This window comes from Squalius cephalus (assembly GCF_949319135.1).
Source record: "Squalius cephalus genome assembly, chromosome: 21".
NCBI classification, from domain to species: domain Eukaryota; kingdom Metazoa; phylum Chordata; class Actinopteri; order Cypriniformes; family Leuciscidae; genus Squalius; species Squalius cephalus.
Window position 1 is genome coordinate 25,164,802 of NC_137142.1, and position 20,616 is coordinate 25,185,417.

The 20,616-nt window shown below is 36.5% G+C and overlaps 1 protein-coding gene across 1 annotated transcript in view; it reads right to left on the minus strand.

Annotated features, from left to right (window-relative positions):
* atrnl1a (attractin-like 1a) overlaps positions 1–20,616 on the minus strand; it is a 260,286-nt gene that overhangs the window by 51,795 nt on the left and 187,875 nt on the right. The window contains exon 28 of the mRNA XM_079856417.1: positions 11,412–11,519. Coding sequence (XP_079712543.1) covers positions 11,412–11,519 — 108 coding nt within the window. The remainder of the gene's footprint in view (positions 1–11,411; positions 11,520–20,616) is intronic.

Below are 20,616 nucleotides of genomic sequence, written 5' to 3' on the forward strand. Positions count from 1 at the left end.
TACCGCCTTTAAGAATTTTAAGAATATTCTTAAAAATAAAACATTGTCCCATTTTTTTTTTTAACCTTTTGATCTTTAAAAGCTAAAAGAGAAGCAATCAGGATTTGCAAAGACACTCTTGATGAGCAGTAGCATTTTGGATGAAAGCATTTTTCCTGACAGGCCCCTTCAGGGTTTTTGACCTAAGACTCTGAATCTCCTTGACAAAGGAGGGTTTAACTCTTAAGCATTACTAATCTCTAGGGCAGACTGGAATCACAGCCTCTTCCAACAGCAGTACATCACTGAAAAATGAAGGTGTCGATTCAAGTCAGACCGATGAAAATGCGCGTGAATGCATTATGGAGTAGGCATGTGACGGTAAATTTTCATGTTGCGATAATTGCTAAAGCTTTTATCACGGTATACAGTATTATCGTGATATTGAAATAAGTTGCAAAAAAGTGTAGTCATCTTATAACAGGTTTAATAACTTTTTTCTTATATAAAAAACTGAACATTAAAATACAATAAAGCAATACACAAAACAATTTTTTTCCCCAAAAAGATTAAAGTGCAAAAGAATTATAAAGAACAAGGTATCACTTTACAATAAGTATATTAGTTAAATCTTTACAATAAGTAAATTGCTGTTATTCAGGTTAACACTTTATTTTACAGTGTGCTTGTTACATATGTTACATACTATATAGTAATAACAGTAAATTATGCATAATTACTAACCCTAACCCTATAAGAAGTATATTATGTTAATAATTGTTACTCAGTACTTAAATGTGTAATTACATGGTAACAAAGACACCTTGTAATAAAGTAATTATGTAATTAATAAAGTAATTATTATATGAATGCATAGACAGACTTTTTTTAAGGGTTAGCAATTTAAATCACTCTCAAATTTAGCATACTGGTCTGAAGGTTTAGTGGATTTCCCACTTTTCTGAGATCATGCAGGTTCAAGACCCATTTAGAGATCAGGAACAAGCTGGTTTTATATTAGGTATTTTTATTACTTACTATTTACATGATTGAGCAAAATACATACATACATGCATACATACATCACATTATGAAATAAATGTTTTTCTCCAAAACACGTTGGCCACAATTATTGATACCTCTATAATTTTTTTATGAATAAAATATCTCTGAAGTATATTTCCATTAATATTTACCTTTTTTTAGCACACCAGGGTGACTAGAAACATGAAATTGTCCAGCTATGACTTCTTGTTTCACAGGAGTTTATATATGAGGAAACACAAAGGCCAAATTCCCTTAATCATCCATCACAATGAAACCAAAGAATATAGTTCTGATGTGCAGCAAAAGATTGTTGAGCATCACAAAATAGAAAGTGGCTGTAAAAAAATAGCTAAAGAATTGAAAATCCCCATTTTGACCATCAGGGCAATAATTAAGAAGTTATAATCAACTAAAGATGTTACGAATCTGCCAGGAAGAGGACGTGTGTCCATATTGTCTTAATGGATGGTGAGGAGGAAAGTTTGAGTGGCCAAAGACTCTTCAATAACCACAGATGGAGAATTGCAGAGATTAGTTGAGTCTTGGGGTCAGAAAGCCTATTAAAAAAAAAAAATCAAACAACCCCTACATCCCCACATGTTGTTTGGGAGGGTTTCAAGAAAAATGCTCCTCGCTCATCCAAAAACAAACTCCAGCATATTCAGTGGTCAGACACGACTGGATCTTCAAACAACACAGGGTTCTGTGGTCAGATGAAACTAAAAAAAAAAAGAGCTTTTTGGCAGCAAACACGCTAGATGGGTTTGGTGCACACAAGGATAAAAAGTACCCCATGTGTACAATTTAATATACCATTAGATCTTTAATGTTGTGGGCATATTTTTCTGCTGGAGGTCCTGGACTTCTTATTCAGATACATGGCATTGTGGATTCTATCAAATATCAACAGATAAAAAATCAAAACCGGACGCCTTCTGCTAGAAATCTTATAATGTGCCGTGGCTGGATCTTCCTCAGGACAACGATCCAAAACAAACATCAAAATCAACACAAAAATGTGTTAGGGAGCACAAAAAGAAGCTTCTGCCATGACCGTCCCAGTTCCCTGACCTGATGAGTGGAGTGAACTGAAGAGAAGAAGCACCAACATGGATCTGGGAATCTGAAGGATCTAGAGATTCTGTATGGAGGAATGGTCTCTGACCTCTTGTCAGATGTTCTCCAAACTCATCAGGCATTATAGAAGAAGACTCAGAGCAGTTATCTTGGCAAAAGGAGATTGCAAAAAGGTATTTAATAAAAGGGTATCAATAATTGTGGCCAACGTGTTTTGGAGAAAAACATTTATTTCATAATGTGATTTCCCCCCCACTTTAATTTTTTTTTACTTAAATGAAAGGTTAGGATTTTGCCAATTTTTTGAATGAAAGATCAAAAGGATAAACGATGCAGATTCATTTTTTACAGCCATTTTTGATCATATTTACCAGGGGTATGATTAATTCTGAGCACAACTACAGTATATATATATATATATATATAATATATATATATATATACACACACATACATACATACATACATACATACATACATATATATATTTAATTTTATTATTATTTTTTTTTCAGACAGACAGCGTAATAGATTTGGTGGGCAAGCTATCAACAAGTCTATCAACTGAAGTTGTTTGAATACTAAATATTTACAACACAATGTTCCAGTTGTGCTTATAAATATACACATTACTTATCAATAAACATGGAAATCACAAAACTTAATGACCCGAAAACATTTTAAATAGAGTTTCACCTGAACATTACTTACTTATTCATCTTTTACCACAAAAGTTAACAATGTGCATGTCTCTTATCTGCGCTGAATAAATATAATGTACTGTACATTAAATCCATTAACAGTGTGTGTCCACATAGTAATTACACACACTGACCAATCAGGCCTTCATGAGAGGACTATGATATACACTCTTATCTTTTCTGAGCAGATAGAGCTCAGGTACAGTCAAAACATAGAGTGATATTAAGACTGCTAATGGATCGATTGATTGATAAAAGGTTTATGACCCCTGGACTACAAGACTATTGAACCAGCCCTATCGGCTAATGGCTCTTTCCCAGACTCTCTTTAACTAATATTGGCTAAACAGACAATGAAACTTTGACTGCAATGTACAGTACTGATGGAGAAAGCTTGTCAGTAACCAAGATCAAACACTAATGAATTCTTTCCTGCATCAAAAACACAAGGCACATCCAATTCAATTAATATCTGGGCAACAAATTCAGATGTGTTAATTTAGTGTGACTAAATAATAAAAATTAAACAATGATTAAATTAAATATATTTATCAATAATTTGCTAGTAATTAATTAAAATAACTAATAATAATAACAACAAATACATATTTAAAAAAAATAAATAAACATGACAAAGTATCCTCGAAATGCAAGACAAGGTGAACATAAATGTCAAGGGACTTTTCTCAGCAAATACTGATGTGTGATTAACTACTGTAATTGATTAACTATTGTAATTGGCATATCATGTAATTCATTCAGTTAAAATTATATTATTAAATAAAGATGAGTATGATTGGCCAAAAGTCAATTAGCTCTTACCATTGATAGGAAAACAATATTACTGGAAACTTAGCTTTGCAAAAGGACATAAATGACAAGAACAGTTTCCCCATCATCCTTCCATAAAAAGCAACAGAATATGTCTATATGTTTCATAATGTTCGCAAATATTCTGTCAACCTCTTCTTTTCCTTTTCATTTATTTGAAATACGATCTTCTGTCACCTTGTACAAGCATATGTTGACTTGTTAACCTGCTGTGCCAGAGGGACAACAGAATGAGACACTATTTAGTTTCACCTGTCAGTCAAGAGAACATCTGGTTCGGATCTGGCTTGTGCAGCAGATAAATGTCTGTTTTACAGTAACATGCAGGATCAGCTGAACATGAGACAGGGCAAAGTCAAATATCTCTCAGAGCTGCAAAAGTGCTGAGTGGAAACAGGGAAAGGAATGAAGTCAAAAAGCTGCTAATATGGATAATAGACTGTGATCTGTGTATGCACTTTTCTAAGCATCGCCTTTCACCATCAATATTGGGCTTGACTGGGAAGAATCCAAATGGACGTGAAATGCCCTCCAAGGGCACTTTGACCTCAATGGACGACAAACGACTAAGGTCAAGGTTCAGATTAAGGACCAGTTAAGTAGGGTTTGTGAGTTTTGATTAAGTCTATTAAGAAATTGACATTTGTTAACCTAGAAATAAGGGTTAAGTGATGTAGTCAAGGATTAACTATAGGTCAAAAAGCACATTGAGTTCAGCTTTCAATTCAGTTCAGTTGACTGATGCCAGATTTGATCAAATAAATCAGAAGTGTGTGTTTCACTGTGGTCCGGAAAAAATAAATACACTGTTAAATATCGCAATGCCCAATTCCCACTGACTCCAGAACAGTAAAATCGCTACTTGTAAATGTGCGATGAACTGAAGCTCAACTTTGCTCTAAGCGCGGTTGAGCTCTGGGGCAGAGGTAGGATTTATGAGCAGAAAAAACATTCACAGATCATCGATCTAGGTGGTGTTTTGGACAGAGATAAGAGGTGACAGAAATCAGCACCCTGACACAACACTGATTAGAACCAAAGAGAAGAAACAAAACCCTGATTTTGGTTCTTCGAAGACCATGATTAGAACCATAGAGCCAAGTATTATGTTGAGCTTGCTCGATGCACTGCATAGGACTAGCTTTGATTAAAGTGTCCAAAACCTGTGAAAGATGACAGACCAAACAAATGAACCTCCCCCTTTCTACTGAAATCATAGATTTCACCATTCAGCTGCTTCAAAGTGAAATTGTGCCATTTGCTATCGATGCCAAGAAGAAATGCAAAAATAATGACCCAGGTTTCCAAAAGACTACATGTCTGCCACTGTCAGACAATGTGGAAATCCCCATTCAAAAACACTGCATTTTTTTAGGCAGACTTGTCCAACTGCTCAAACAAACAATGTTAGCTCTTCCAGGTAAATGCAAAAACAAAACAACAACAAGCCAAACAAAAGAACAATAACATCAAACCAAACCAATACGAAAGCAACAACCCAAACTGAAAGAATAAACAACAAACAACACAACAAATCCAACTAAACCAAAATAAACAATAAACCAAACCAAAATAAAATAAAACAATAAACAAAAAACTAAACTAAAACAATAAATAAATAAATAAAACATATGTACATCATCTCAAAAGATTGTGACACATATGGGACATGCATGCGTTTTGTGGTCAGCAATTTAAGAGTTCTCATTGTTCTGAATTAACCAAAGACTAAAGGTCTATCTGCAGGGAGGAAGAGAGAATCTGTGTAGAGAGCGTAAGCACTCTTTAACATCACCCACTTCTGTCTCATGATGAGCAAGACATGACAGACAGAAACAGAGAGGATCGTGTTTTGCTCGTGAGAGTTGGCACTGATGCCACTGTGGATTTGAACAGCTGAGATTGTTTTGATAAGAACAGTCCAGAGACAGGCAGCTCACAGAACAGATGTTTGGGTCCCTACTCTGTGGACTCCCTGATCGCTCCCACCACTCTCAGCTTCCTAACATCAAGCATATTTGGCCACAGTGCAGGGTGTAACTGATGCCTAGCCGAGAAGAGAGAGAGATGCGCTACCTCATATTGAAGCAGCTTCAGAAGAATGTTCTTTCTATATACACAACAATAAAGCTACTAGATAAGAGAATATTCAATAGCTGTCTTCCCATATGAAAACTACAAAATAAGTTTACACCAAAATCTTACAACAGCTAAACGTAATAAACCATTAGTTTTATTCAAAACAATTTATTTTTGAAATGTAAATAAAAAACTGACCATAACAAACTGAGCCTTGGTAATCTTAAGAAACATTTTAAAATCGTAAAAAAAAATGGTAGTGTACATTAAATAAAAATAAAAACTGTTCACACCTTGAATGTTTTAAGGTACGGTGGCTGAAAGAGCTCAACGCGCTGCAACTGAAGAAAACTAGCAAATTGAAAAAAACACCAGCAAATTAAGAAAACATCTTCATCAGTTTGATAACACGTGCTGCAAACACTCACAACACAACCAAATACAGAAATGTGCTGCAAATACTTACAACCGACATTCGATCAGGATGTTAAAATAAACAAAAAAAACTCACCTTTCAGGTCATCGACAACACCACTGACGAGTATACATTAAACAATAAGAGATCCCAGCCAGGTTCGTCACTTCAGGTCCCCCTGAAACATTTTGCTATTTGCTATTTGAAGTGTGCTTCTGTATTTGGTGTATGTGGTTGCGTTGTGAGTATTTGCAGCGCACATCTGTATTTGGTTGCGTTAGGAGCATTTTGCAGTGTGTTTCTGTATTTGGTTACATTGTGAGTATTTGCAGTGCATTTCTGTATTTGGTTGCATTGTAAGTATGTGCAGTGCTTTTCTATATTTGGCTGCATTGTGAGTATTGGCAGCGTGTTTCTGTATTTGGTTGCGTTGTGAGTATTTGCATCGCGTTTCTGTATTTAGTTGCATTTTAAGTATTTGCAGCATGTTTCTGTATTTGGTTGCGTTGTGAGTATTTGCAGCTTGTTTCTATATTTGGTTGCATTATGAAAATTTGCAGCATGCTTCTGTATTTGGTTGCGTTGTGAGTATTTGCAGTTTGTTTCTATATTTGGTTGCATTATGAGTAGGCAATTTGCAGCGTGTTTCTGTATTTGGTTGCGTTATGAGTATTTGCAGCGAGTTTCTGTATTTGGTTGCATTGTGAGTATTTGCAGCGAGTACCTGTATTTGGTTGCATTGTGAGTATTTGCAGCGAGTACCTGTATTTGGTTGCGTTGTATTTGCAGTGAGTTTCTGTATTTATTTGCATTGTGAGTATTTGCAGCACACGTGTTGTCAAACTGATGAAGATGTTTTCTTAATTTTCTGGTGTTTTTTCTATTTATATGTCCTATATCTCGGCCACCATATTAGAGCCTGTGAATGTGTACACGAGTTTGTGCATGTGTGTGAATACTAATCGTCTTTACCCAGTCAGACAGCTCATAAGTGTCATAAATAGTCGTTATCTTCACACCACCCACTGGAGGTAAATACAGCACATTAAAACATTACATATTAAATTGATTCATTTCTCCCAGCATTATAAAAACACTGAGCTGTTATCGATCAGTCCACATACAGAGAGAGATATGTTTTGGCGTAGTGCAGGTGCTCTGGGTTGCGGCTTCATCAGCTTTACTACATTGTATGGACATTATATGGATGGAAGATTTATGCTAATAGCTCACCTCTTTGTTTTATAATGCAGCAAGGTCATAGGCTGCTGCAATCAGATGTGACACAATAGCATATCTAAGGAATGGCAGCCAATGATTTGTCTGCTTGTTATTACTAAGCATGTTGTTAGATCTTATAGTGGAACACTTCCATAAAATCTATCAATAATTTAACACTCTTGATTTAAGACTCGATCAAGCAGTTATCAACTACTGAGCTGAGCTATAAGGGGCTTATTTGTGGATTCCATTAGGCTAAATAGTAGGACTGTCCCGACCAAAGATTTTTCTATTCGACTAGTAGTTGTTTATTTAAGCCATTGTTTGACTAGTAGCATGATTATGGCAAAAGTAATGATTATGAATGTGTCAGAAAAAACAGCAGTGAGACTGTCTGAACATCTTAATGATTTAGTGTTTTCTGAGTCACTTCTTTGCAGTTGATGACACTGACTTGTCATCCTTACAGTATAGTGGATGTGCCTATAGAGAGAAAGGCACTTTAAGTTATATGTCATGCAGTAAGCGAGGTACTAATTTAGCTTCCACACTCCACACAAACACTTGGATATGCGCCTAATAATAGCACACATTCATCTAGGTTAACATTAGAGCTGGCAGCCATATAAAGAGACCAACGTAAGGCTACTACTATCTTGTTTGAAATGATAAGCCTGCATGTTTCTCGAAATTATCCCACACTTTTTATTTTCTGCCCGACATAATTACCACATTATTTTTATTTTTTGACCAACCAACCAATTAAAACTCGGTTGACCATGCCTCCTCTCATTTAGTCGATTATTAGGGGAAGCCCTACTAAATAAGGTCTCAAATAATAATAATAATAAAAAAATATATATAAATAAAGTAATATATATATATATATATATATATATATATATATATATATATATATATATATATATATATATATATATATATTTATTTATTTATTTTTTTTTTTTTTTTTGTAGTTAAATATAAAATAATTTAAATAACAGTTTTTCAATGCAGCAGATGTTGTATGCACCTGAAGAGTTCTGGAGGTAACAGTGAGGACACCTCAGTCAATGAAAGTTTCTCACACACTTCAGTCCAGATCTTGAGCACAGCAGGTCTAGCACACTTCTAGCACTCAGTATGTTCTTCCAGCAATTAGCAGTGTTATGGTAGGATTCAAATTATCTTGCAACCATTAAAAAAAAGTCTAAGAGGCTTAGGCGTATTTTGAAAGCATATCCAGATTTCCATGCATATGTTCCCAGAGCTCTTTTCCAAAACACACAACCAACAAAACTGCACAATGTAAAGAAGCTGTCAAATAAATAACAGACCGCCAAACATTTGTTTGACTTGTATACAAGGTCAATGATTGCAGATGGAATTTAAAAGATTCTTGAAAAAGTCTGCGTCTTTGAAAAGAACTGAGAGAAGTTTAAACAGGGCCGATTAGAGGAAGAAATCTCATCACATATCATTAAAATAAATCGAAACAATTCAGCTGGCATGCTATAAAATATACTTCAATCACAGCCTGGTTAAATCAGGTAAAAAGAATATCTCTGAGAGTAAAGTAGATATCAAGTAATTCATCTTTGAATTGGTGTGATCTCTTATAACACATACCAAAGAAATTAAACATTGTGAAAAGAAAGATAGTGTAAAATGATCAACTGCTGTCTTTATCTCTGTGGAAAGTAGGCTACTTTGACAACAAACATTTCCATTCTAACTGCTACAGAAATGCTCAGGGCTAGTGAAAGCATCCATCCGCAGCCTGTGCTTACCCATCAACTTAGGCATGAAATGTGATGATGGCCCTGCTCTTTGGCCTTGCTGCTTAATGAGCGAATATTCACCCATATATTATGCAATTATGCTAAATGAAGACTACACTGTTACACCAGATGTTGTTTAATCAACCTCTGAATGAGGAAATTGCTGCAAATTCACGATTTCCACTCTCTTCTATTAAAAAAGCAAACAAACAAAAAACAGTAGACTGTAGAAAGTATTGTGGGAAAATAGATAAACTCAAGTAATGCAACATCACATTGTGCAAGTTCTGAAGGGTTCAAAATATTTTGAGGCAATGCAGTGACAGGAAAAATGTAATTTGAGACATGGGGCCCTATTTTAACGATCTGAAACACAAGTGTCAAGCGCAAAGCGCAAGTAACTTTGTGGGCGGGTCTTGGGCGCTGTTGCTATTTTCCCGGCGGGATAAATGACTCTTGCGCCCGATGCAAATCTAAAAGGGGTTGGTCTGAAGTAGCTTCATTATTCATAGGTGTGGTTTGGGCGTAACATGAAATAAACCAATCAGAGCGACATCTCACATTCCCTTTAAGAGCAGGCACGCTTGTTCCTATTCGGATTCCTATTATAACGGCGGATTTGCCAGGCGCGCGCGAGGAGCGGTTCACAGCCGAGGAGACCGAGATCTATCTATCTATCGTAATAATGTATGATTTGCAAAAATGATAACGGCTGCGTCTGTGTGTAGATGAGAGAATCAAAGTGTATGCGCGTTGTGCACACGCTACATTGATTAAGGCCAAGCATGACTTAAAATAGCATATGAATAACATGGGCAACGCGCCACTGACTTTAAACTGTTTTTTTTCGGTCAGTGGCGGAATTGTTTTCTAAACCTGTAAAATAGCATGAGGGAACCTTTGCGCCGGAACACACCTCCTCTTTGCGCTGAACCGCTCCCGCGAGCGCAAGTGTATTTCTTAGTTAACCGACGTGCGTCTGTGGAGGGAAAAGTCCGCTTTGCGCGGGTGCAAAATAGGAATGATACATGCGTCGGTGTACAAAGTCAATTGCGCTGGGTGCAAGATAGGGCCCATGGTCTGGTAGGTACTGCACATGTACGAGAGATGTACGAGAGACCCAAGTTGTAGCCTGACCGACCCAGGGTCCTTTCCTGATCCTCAAACCACCTTCTCTGCATTATCTACAGTCACTTCTATCACTTCTACTACCCTGTCCTCTCCAAGACACACATACATAGGAAAAAAATTGTTTGATGAATAAATTCACAGTAGCACACATTTGATACAGATTTGCATGTGTGTTAGAGTGCAGCTTATTCGTGTGAACAGAGTTTCTTGTGTGCTTTTTGTGTGTGTGTGTGTGAGGTTAATTTAGGGCTGCACAATTAACCAAAATTAAACCGAAATCGCAAAGTTTTAATTAAATAAGTATATGCTCAGTGAGTTTCAGGGTGAAGCACAGCACTGAGGTCAGAGCGGATCGATCGGCTATGTCGGCTATGTCGATTAGTATTTCATTATAAATATATTTTATTCTTATGAAATAACCGAGATGTCTAGAAGAACACATGTGGTTGTGTTCTTCTAGACATAAATGGTTTATCTGCAGATAAACCATTTATTGTCGCAATTGTATGTTTATTGTCTTCATGTTTCAGTCAACATGTCTCTATCTGTGTTTTATTCAGCTACAGTGATATCTGGATGCCTTTGGCCATAAAAGGGATTTCCTGAAACGTCATAAGTTTTATGAATTCTATAAAGTCTCACTTCTGGACTTTCTGCGTGAGGGCGCCCTCTGGCTACGAGAATAAATGAAACAGACAATACATTACTGTACATGTGTGTACTCGCTTATGCTCACTACACCCTATTTTGGGTAAAAAAGGGGAAAAAATACTTTTCTTAAAAGAAATTTAAAATAAACAAACATATGCGAATCCATACGTTTTTCTCCAGTGTAGAGAAGTGTACAGGAGGATTTTTTTCTCAATTAAGAAATTACCATCACAGATTTTTATCATAATAATTTAATATTTTATAATAAATCTTCAGACCTTTCTAATGATTTATAGGTAAATGAAGCAGTATTTTGAAGTGCTCAACCAAAACGGATGCATGTTGTTTGGATTGTGATTAGTCATATTGGGTTATGTAAAGAAAAATGTGTGTGTATTACATACATAATACATAATACAATCCATTCCATCTGCTGTTTCACAAATGTAGGTAAATGACTAACCAAATATCTACAAGCCAACAATGGAAGGTACCCACCTCCACCTGGCCCTGCAGAAGCTCCTCCTCTTCCTCTGGAGCATCGAGTGCCACTATAACAGAGGCAAACGGACGGCTGGCCATCTGCTGGCGCTCTCGCATTAGCTGCTGTAAAAAGAAAAAACAACAGTGTTCAGTTGCATAAAATTGTTACATAAACGTTCTGAAGAAGCATTGTAATTTTACTTAAATTCCTTGTGTTGACTTAATGCAAGGAATATTTGAAATATGTGTGTAATATTTTTCAATTTGATTTGAGTCACTCGCAGCTGTATCACTCAAATCAGTGAGGTTCTTGTTCCAAACTGTGGTATGCATTATCACTTTCTCTAGTCTGTGCCAAGAGGACAGACATGAGACTGAGAGGAAGTCAAGGTGAAGGGTGGCAGGGTGTCCGTGAGTTGATTCATAGGAGAATCACAGTGATGATTGTTAAAGTACGCCAGGCTATGTGTAAAAGTGTGTGTCATGGTCAAGAGACAAAGAAACTCACTAGTAGAGCATGGATGGTTTATGTTCCCTGACAAGTCCTTCATGAAGTGAGAAGGACACTGTGGCATCTCTCGCCTGAGCTTGTAAATGGCCCATAAAACGCATAATTAACCTCCACATGTAGTAAACAATGCTTGTCTGGGACGAGTGATGTTGAATGTTTGTATGTGTGTATGAAACCAATAGCCTAAGTTTAAAATAACTACACATGCATGCATACTATAGAAGATATAAGAATGTTCTATTGAATGACAACAGTCAACAATAAAGATCCTTTCAGAACATCAAGTCTGGAAACTGGGGAAGCATCTGCGGTAGCTTTTATATCACAGAAAAGAGCAAATGAAAACTGATATATGAGAGAAAATACTAGATACACTCAGAATTGCTTTTTATCACATGAACTCGCACACTCTTTATGCTGCGTGCACAGTATCACACACAACCCCATTTCCACAAATGGTATAAACTGCAGTCCTTATGTGAGCTGCGAGTTTCTAAATGGGAATGACTTACATTATATGTAGCAAAACACCAATAAAACGATATGAACTCACATACAAACACAGCCAGAGATATTTAACCAATTCTGTGTGTAAGTAGGAGACACACCGAGGTAGGTATGCTTTCAGTGTCTCCCCATGTATTTAAAAACAAATCATGAATGAGGAATATGACGACTACTGTAGTACCACCCTTAACATCACAGCAATTGAATGGAATTATTCTTGCCGGATTCCTTCGATTCCTTCCTGACAACAATACAAATAATAAAACATGTTTAATTGTAAGAATGGATGTAAGGAAATAATGCTTAGTACAGAAAATGTCTTGATACTACACAGGATTTAATGGACAGTAAGTTTGGTCATTGTCACAGAATAAACCTGCTGATAAAAGGATCATCCTGAAGAGGTTTCTTCAGTGATAATGACTAGCTAACTATATTATTATGCAGATAATTACACAGCTACTTAGCAAATAAATAAATGGACATGAAATATTGATTTGGTTCGAAATAATTTCATTATGTGAGATGAAAGAGTTGGTGGAATGATATGAAAGATTTAAAACAGTAAAGAACAGTTTGTTGGTTATTACACAAAAATTATGCAGAATGTCACGACTGACCTATCAAAATCAAGTATTAGGGAGCCGGGTAATACATTATGCTATTGTTCAATCACAACTGATTGAGCATACAAATATGTTTCCCTTTCCTCAAACTCATTACACCTAAACAACAGTTTACACCTTTTAGCAACTGACAAACACCAGGATATCAGCTACTCTACATCTTTGAAGCAAATACACTATGAATATGGATTTGCAACCCTGAGGTAAAAAATACAATACATTAGGATACGTACAATACACTTTAGGAGTAATTAATTAGCAGTTGAGTTTATTATTCTTTTATATGAATATCACATGAAGGATGTTCGCTTAAAGGAAGTTCATTACCTTGAGGCTGGTTTACTTAATCAATAACATCTCCCCTGGTTTCATCCTGATTTATGTTTTCTGAGGTTCATGGAATAACTCAAACCTTTATTCAAACAATTACCTAATAATACACACATGCAGTCTCACTGCATTCAGAGGGGATAAATACACAACATAATGATATAACCACATCCCAATCATATATAAATAATAATAAAAAAAAAATTAAAACTATTATCTAACATACCTTATGCTGTTTGCAGACATACAGACAGTAATGTACGGATTAGTGAATGGGGGTATAGGGAGTGATTTCAAACACAGTGTGTGTGCTGGGGTATTGTAGCATGGTGCCTGGAGTGCTGATGAGGGACATGTGCGCATGATCAGGTGGCGGGGAGGATCATGGGAAATGTAATCTATGACAATGCTCAAGCACTTTAAATACAGACACAAAATCAACACCTAAAAACACCCTTGAAAGGTAGATAAAAGTTTTGATTTGACTGCTTGATCACCCTTTCTATGGATTTGCTGATCAATTCAGTGTTAATCTTTACTTTAACAATGGGATTAAAAGTTAATTAGCTGATTCTGGGAAGAAAAAACGCTTGGTATTGTAACATCTCTGTGTAGACCGCAATATAATTATATGATAATAATTGATTGTGTATGTAGTAAAAGGCATCCGTTATCCATTGCCTTTATGGATGCAAGACAGAACAAAAGCATTCACACCTTTGAATAGGCCATTTCTGAACACAAATTGATAGAATGGGTACCACAGAGACCCTCAGTTTAGGTGACAATAGCAACCAGGCATAGTTCTGTAGTGGATCCGTTGTAAACATCCACAATGTCTTTCTCCAGAATGATGCACAATAACTCCGGCTGATAAGAGAATGTAATTTCCGACTCATTCCAGCACAGTTGTAACAGAAAAACCTGTTTACATTTCAAGCACAGGCAGAAAATGAAGCTCTTTTGTCACCATAAAAACAAGGAGTCTCACAAAAACAGGACACACTCTGTTTTTATTCAATAGCATCTGAAGGACCAAGCTGCTTTGCTCCTAAACAAGCATAATTGTGGTCTGTTTCCTCAAGCGTTTTTGTAAACTGGCAGAAAACAGACTAAAATCTCATTCAGACCATTTGACTAATTGCATAATAGCTTCACAATATATAATTTCTATCCTATTGCCAACTGCTGAATGACTATGCTGGATTTAAGTCTTGCACTTCAGACATTTTATAAAAAACAGGAAATTTCATTGGCTCAAAGTTTATCTTGGCATCACAGAAATGTCAGTCCGTGACATTAATTTCTACATTCCCTATTTCTGTATGCTTTTTTTAATTTTTTTTTTTTTTTTTAAATTAGTTTTATAAGAACAGCAAAAGTTAACAAACATAAACAACCATATCCAGCATTAATGCCAGCTGCAAAAAATAAGGCAAAGTGGAAACTGTGTCCGAATAGCCAAAGGTGGCCAGTTCCATTTCAGGAGAGAAAGTTTGATCATATGCCAAAATATCTTGCCAGTTACTCCAGAGTTTCAGGCAGAAAAAAAAGGAATGGGATAAAGTTCCCTCTGCACCCTGACCTCGGGTCACAAATTGGAGACCCAGCTGGGTAGATCTTGTGAAGTTTGGATTTAGAATAGTGCAGTCTGTGTCCAATTTTAAACTGAATTAATTAGACTTAATCCCCAAGGGGAAATTAAAGTGTTACAGCAGCAACAGAAAAACAGGACAACATGCAAGACAAATTGGAGTCTTGCATTGATGGAACAGATATGTATTTTCTGTAAGATTTTTATATTTTGTAATGTATATTATGCTCATCAAGTTTTAATTTAAAAATACAGTAAAAACAGTAATATTGTGAAATATTAATACAATCTAAAATAACCGTTTTCTATTTTAAAATATTTTAGAATTTAAATTATTTTTGTGATGGCAAAGCTCCATTCTTCAGTGTCACACATGATCCTTCAGAAATCATTCTAATATGCTGAGTTAGTGCTCAAGAAACATTTCTTATTGTTATACATATAGTTGCAATAATAGTGCTGCTTAATATTTTTTTCCAAAACCGTCATAAAAATTCTGGATCCTTTGATAAAAAGGAGAAGTTGAAATAGAAATCTTTTGTAACAATATAAATGCATTTACTGTCACTTTTGACAAGGTCACCAGCCAGGGACACCGGCACGGGCACGGACGGTCACCGGCACGGACACCATAGACACCGGCACGGACATCATCATCGGCATAGTCACCATCACAGACACCGGCACGGGGACGGACACCATAGACACCGGCATAGTCACCATCACCGGCACGGACATCATTATCGGTGCGGTTACCATCACCGGCATGGACACCGGCACGGTGACCATCACCGGCAACTGACATGATCACCGGCACGGTCATCATCACCAGCATGGAGACAGACACTGGCACGGTCACCATCACTGGCACGGACGGTCACTGGTACGGACACCATAGACACCGGCATGGTCACCATCACTGGCACGGACACCATCACCGGCACGGTCATCATCACCAGCATGGACATGGACACTGGCACGGTCACTATCACCGGCACGGACACCATCACCGACACAGACACCATCACGGACACAGGAACGGTCATCAGCACGGACACCACAGACACCGGCACGGACACCACAGGACACAACAAAAACTTGAGCATGAATTTAACTTGGTTACATGAGACTCACCAACAGCGGTTACTCAAACAAAACTTGACAGATACAATGGAAACATGAGGCACGGACACGGAGACTAGAGACTACAAGAAACACCTGTGAACAATCAAGACAATCAACCAGTAAGTTTCTTTCTTCTGTTGAAAATAAAAGATATTTTGAAGAATGTGGCTAACCAATGTGGTCGCTGGTGACTTCCATAATATAAATTTACTTACTTACTATGGAAGTCAATGGGAACCAGCAACTGTTTGGTTAGCCACATTCTTCAAAATGTATTTTGTGTTAAGCACAATAAATAAATTAATACAGGCTTGGAACAAGATTAGATTAAGTAAATAAGGACAGAATTGTTATTTTTGGTTGAACTAACCTTTTAAGGAGATGCGGCAACATGTGCACTCTTAGGCTACTGTCACTTTAAGACCGGCACGCATCTAATATTCACGCATATGACACGCACTCGATTTTCTCTCAAATGTTTGCTTTCACTTTAGACATAACCAACTGTGTTTATGTAAACCTTGTGTGTACTTGACAGTATTAACCCAATAAGACTCAAAAGATAACTTAGTCCAGTAACCAGGCACTGTTTGACAGGATTTTAAGTGCATGTGGTGTACGCGCTCAGAAAAGCGCATGTTAGAACAGTGCATCAGCACACAAATGAAATGTTTAACTGGCAAAACTTTAAAGCAAATGCAAATAATGAGCTTTTGTGAATTGCAGTATCCCGTGAGTGTAACTCGACTTCTGCTTTACTATGTGATGTGAATATACGTCGCATTGTACAGTATGTTGGGACGGAGGCGCCATAACTGCAACTGATAGAATACACTAGCACGATACTATGATATTTCTTCAAAAGCAGATCGTGGAGACATTTTAATCGTCCACGATCAAAAATAGTGATATCCCTCACCCCTATTTGAAAGGTACAGGCCCTTTAATTTAATATTTAAAATTGGCATGCAAATCCAGTGAAAAGCCACAGCCATCAAAAAGATTCAAAGATTCCCCAGAAACAAGGATATGCTTCATGGAATCCACCAGAAGAAACCCAGAGCGACATTTCTATGGTGCACAAAAAACATTGCAAAACACAAAAGACACATCTCAGGAGCAGGGGTAACATTAGGACCAGACAAAAGACTGTTTGTAATCTTGGCATGTCATCTCACACTGTGCAGCTAAGTGCCGATTAGGACTGTGACACTGTCATCAAAAGTGAAGGAGAGATATCAACACTGATGTTGATCTACAATAAACTTGAGAAAAACAATCACTTTGATTGACTCCATGTTGATCATGATCTTACTGATCTATCAAAGAGGAAAATGTGCAAAACCAAGACCCTCAAGACAATCAGATGGGATGGGATGATTGTCTAGTAATATTCTGTGGGTGCAAATGAGTCCTCGAGGTGCATTAGCATAAAAACATTTATGTACACTGTACATCGTAAATACAGTCGATAAATCTTCACAGATGAGGAATCTCTTTCCATTTTAACAGGCCCAGTTGGGGAAGTTATGTAATTCTGCTGAGCGGAGCAGAATAAGTGATGGTCTGTTCCCTCTCTGCACTCATACAACCGCTTTATAAATGGACCAAGTCCTTTCAGTCCAGGATCATGGTCAAGTTTATAGTCCACAGAGAAAATAAGCCAAGGAAAATCTGATTGGGAAGGGAGGAAGGGATGGGGAATGATATGAGAGAGAGGGGAATAGAGAAGGATATGGTCAAGAAGTAGTGAAGGAAGTAAGAGCAATGGCACTCTCTCTCCTTTACTTACTTCTGTCCCCAGATAGTGTGAGAAGGATGGATAGGGTGCCAAGCAAAGTGTAGACACAAGAGTAAATCACTCTCTGTTGGCATCTCACACTGCGGTGAGAGGAGGAGGAGTGTGTGACAATTTAGTGGTCATCATCACATTCTCACACTACACATTAGCCCTCATCATCAGTGCTCTCTGATACCTCTCATCCACTCCTGAGTGTGTGTGTGTGTGTGTGTGTGTGTGTGTGTGTCAAGGAGAGACTTTCTTCTAGAGCTGCTGTACAATCAAAATAATCTTTGTTGTATTAATTTCCTATTATCACTGTAAAGCTGCTTTGAAACAAAGTGTATTGTAAAAAGCGCCAAATAAATTAAGGTGACTTGACTTGAAGTGATTAACAAAACTCTGCTGCTATTCCAATTCTAAAGAATTGAAAAATAGATTTAATAAAAACAGAAATATGATAACAAACAAATAAATAAAAGCAAAATATGATAATATAATGAATAAAATAGATAAGTAAATAAGTAAAATTATTTCATATGATAAAATACAAATAAATACAAGCAATATGATATTTTTAGACAAACAAATAAATAAATACAAAAGCAAAATATGATAATATAATTAGTCAAACTAGTTATATTTTTTTATATAAACTGTTTTACATTTTATAAATTAGTTATACATTTTATATATAAACATATATGTTCAAAAATGCTAATTCATAAATTAAATGACTTCAAATGATAATTTAAAAAACAAAAGCACATTTTGATTATAGCTAATAAAGTAACAATATGAAATGAAATAAATACATAAACAAAAACATAAATCATAATATAATAATTTCAAAAGGTAATATAAAAATATACAAAATATAAAAATATAAAGCTGAAATATTCCAATTATAAATAAATAAATAACTGTGATAATCTAAATACAAAATGGTAATTTAAAAATGATAAAAGTATAATTAGCCTATGGTCCGTGTAACGCTTTGCAGTTCTTTGTTCAATTTGAAATTTAATAATCAGAAATGAGAAAACGGCCCCTTTATTCGTTTTTTCGTTTTTTCCAAAAAACGAAAAAACGAGATTTCGGCTTGATTTTTCGTTTTTTGGTTCACAGGCAAAAAAACTAATAAATTACTTCATAATTCGTTTTCCACATCTGGGCGGCCTGACACGCCCCCTTCCGCCGATTGGTCAAGCAAAACCTGAGCATGTGACGTCATCAGTTGTCGCTCAGGGGTGCGTTTCCCGAAAGCATCGTTGGCCAACTATGGTCGCAAGTTCATCGCAATGTCCATTGAACTCTATTGGTAACGAGGGAACTTGCGACCATAGTTGGCTAACGATGCTTTCGGGAAACGCACCCCAGGTCAGGTCTGTTCAACAAAATAATAGTCCTCTACTATGGCTACAGATTCTTAAACTGTACAGGGCAGGTCCTATTGGGCTTTCTTCTGTGCAACTTTACACGTTTCACAGAAATCATTACATCAGAAATATTAATTATTAGTCTGCCACCAGCCTGTTTTATTTAGCTGTGTGTGGTGAAGCTGCGCTTGACAGCGCCGAGCGGGAGAGGCTCACTGACCAATGTCCAGTCAGCAGTCAGAACTTTTCTTTTAGACGCTCCGTTTTGCCACGGGATGGTGATTGCAAATACTGTAATGCCAATCGGCTGATGGTGGCTACCGATGATGGTGAAATACATTTTTACTGAAACTGTAGGCTAATCATATCCGCGACCCGTGAGAATGAGACAGATGATTGACAGGACGATAGCGGAGGCAATTAAAGGCGCAAGATAACTTGTTAACAAAAACATAAATAAAAAAAGTGTTTAATATAAGTGACTTTGTCTTTGTTTTATTGTTTTTGTTGTTTTTAATCAAATAATTGTGAACCACAAACTGAGCCTTCGTTTTAAAGGGCAATTTTCAAATATATTTTATTTATTTATTATAATATGGGTATTTTATAATACAGCATAAATAAAAACAAACACACGTAATATAGGCAAAACACCACAGTTTTTTGGTTTTGTTTGTGTGAACTTTCATCCCCAACCATATTTCTTCATGCTCCACGCTCAGCACCCCTACTTCCCATGGTAGGCCTACTACTAACTGTAATTAACATGTAAAATCTTTGGTATATCTATATGTAATATTTAAAAACACTTTACAGTGTGATGGAAATAAACTTTTCTTAAAGCGTGTTGTATACTGTAATAGACAATTGTCCTGCAGAATGATGAGGTTTTTTGGAAGAAAAACATTGCGAGCAAATGTCGAATTGTTGTTTAAAATATAAATCAACAACGTAAGAGGCTTTAGGCTGTCTGATGAACTATGAACAAACACACAGCTTTGCAGTATAGGTGGCACAGAAGCAGCATCTGACCCTGCATTTTTAGATGTACATTACACACTGTCTAATGCAGCTCAAAGGAGGCACTGTGAATTTGCATAGCAATTTCATTCTAAGCGGCCATTAAATGTGAAGTGACAACATGGAACACTACTTTCAATATATAAAAAATCAAGTCAGCCTGATAATGATTGAATACCAATTTACTCATTTAGGCTCACAATAAGCAGATTACATAATTATACCATGAAAAAAAATTATATAGGCTATATATGTGTGTGTGTGTGTGTGTGTGTGTGTGTGTGTGTGTGTGTGTGTGTGTGTGTGTGTGTGTAAAGGTATGTCACTTACTGGTGGAACCCAAACAGA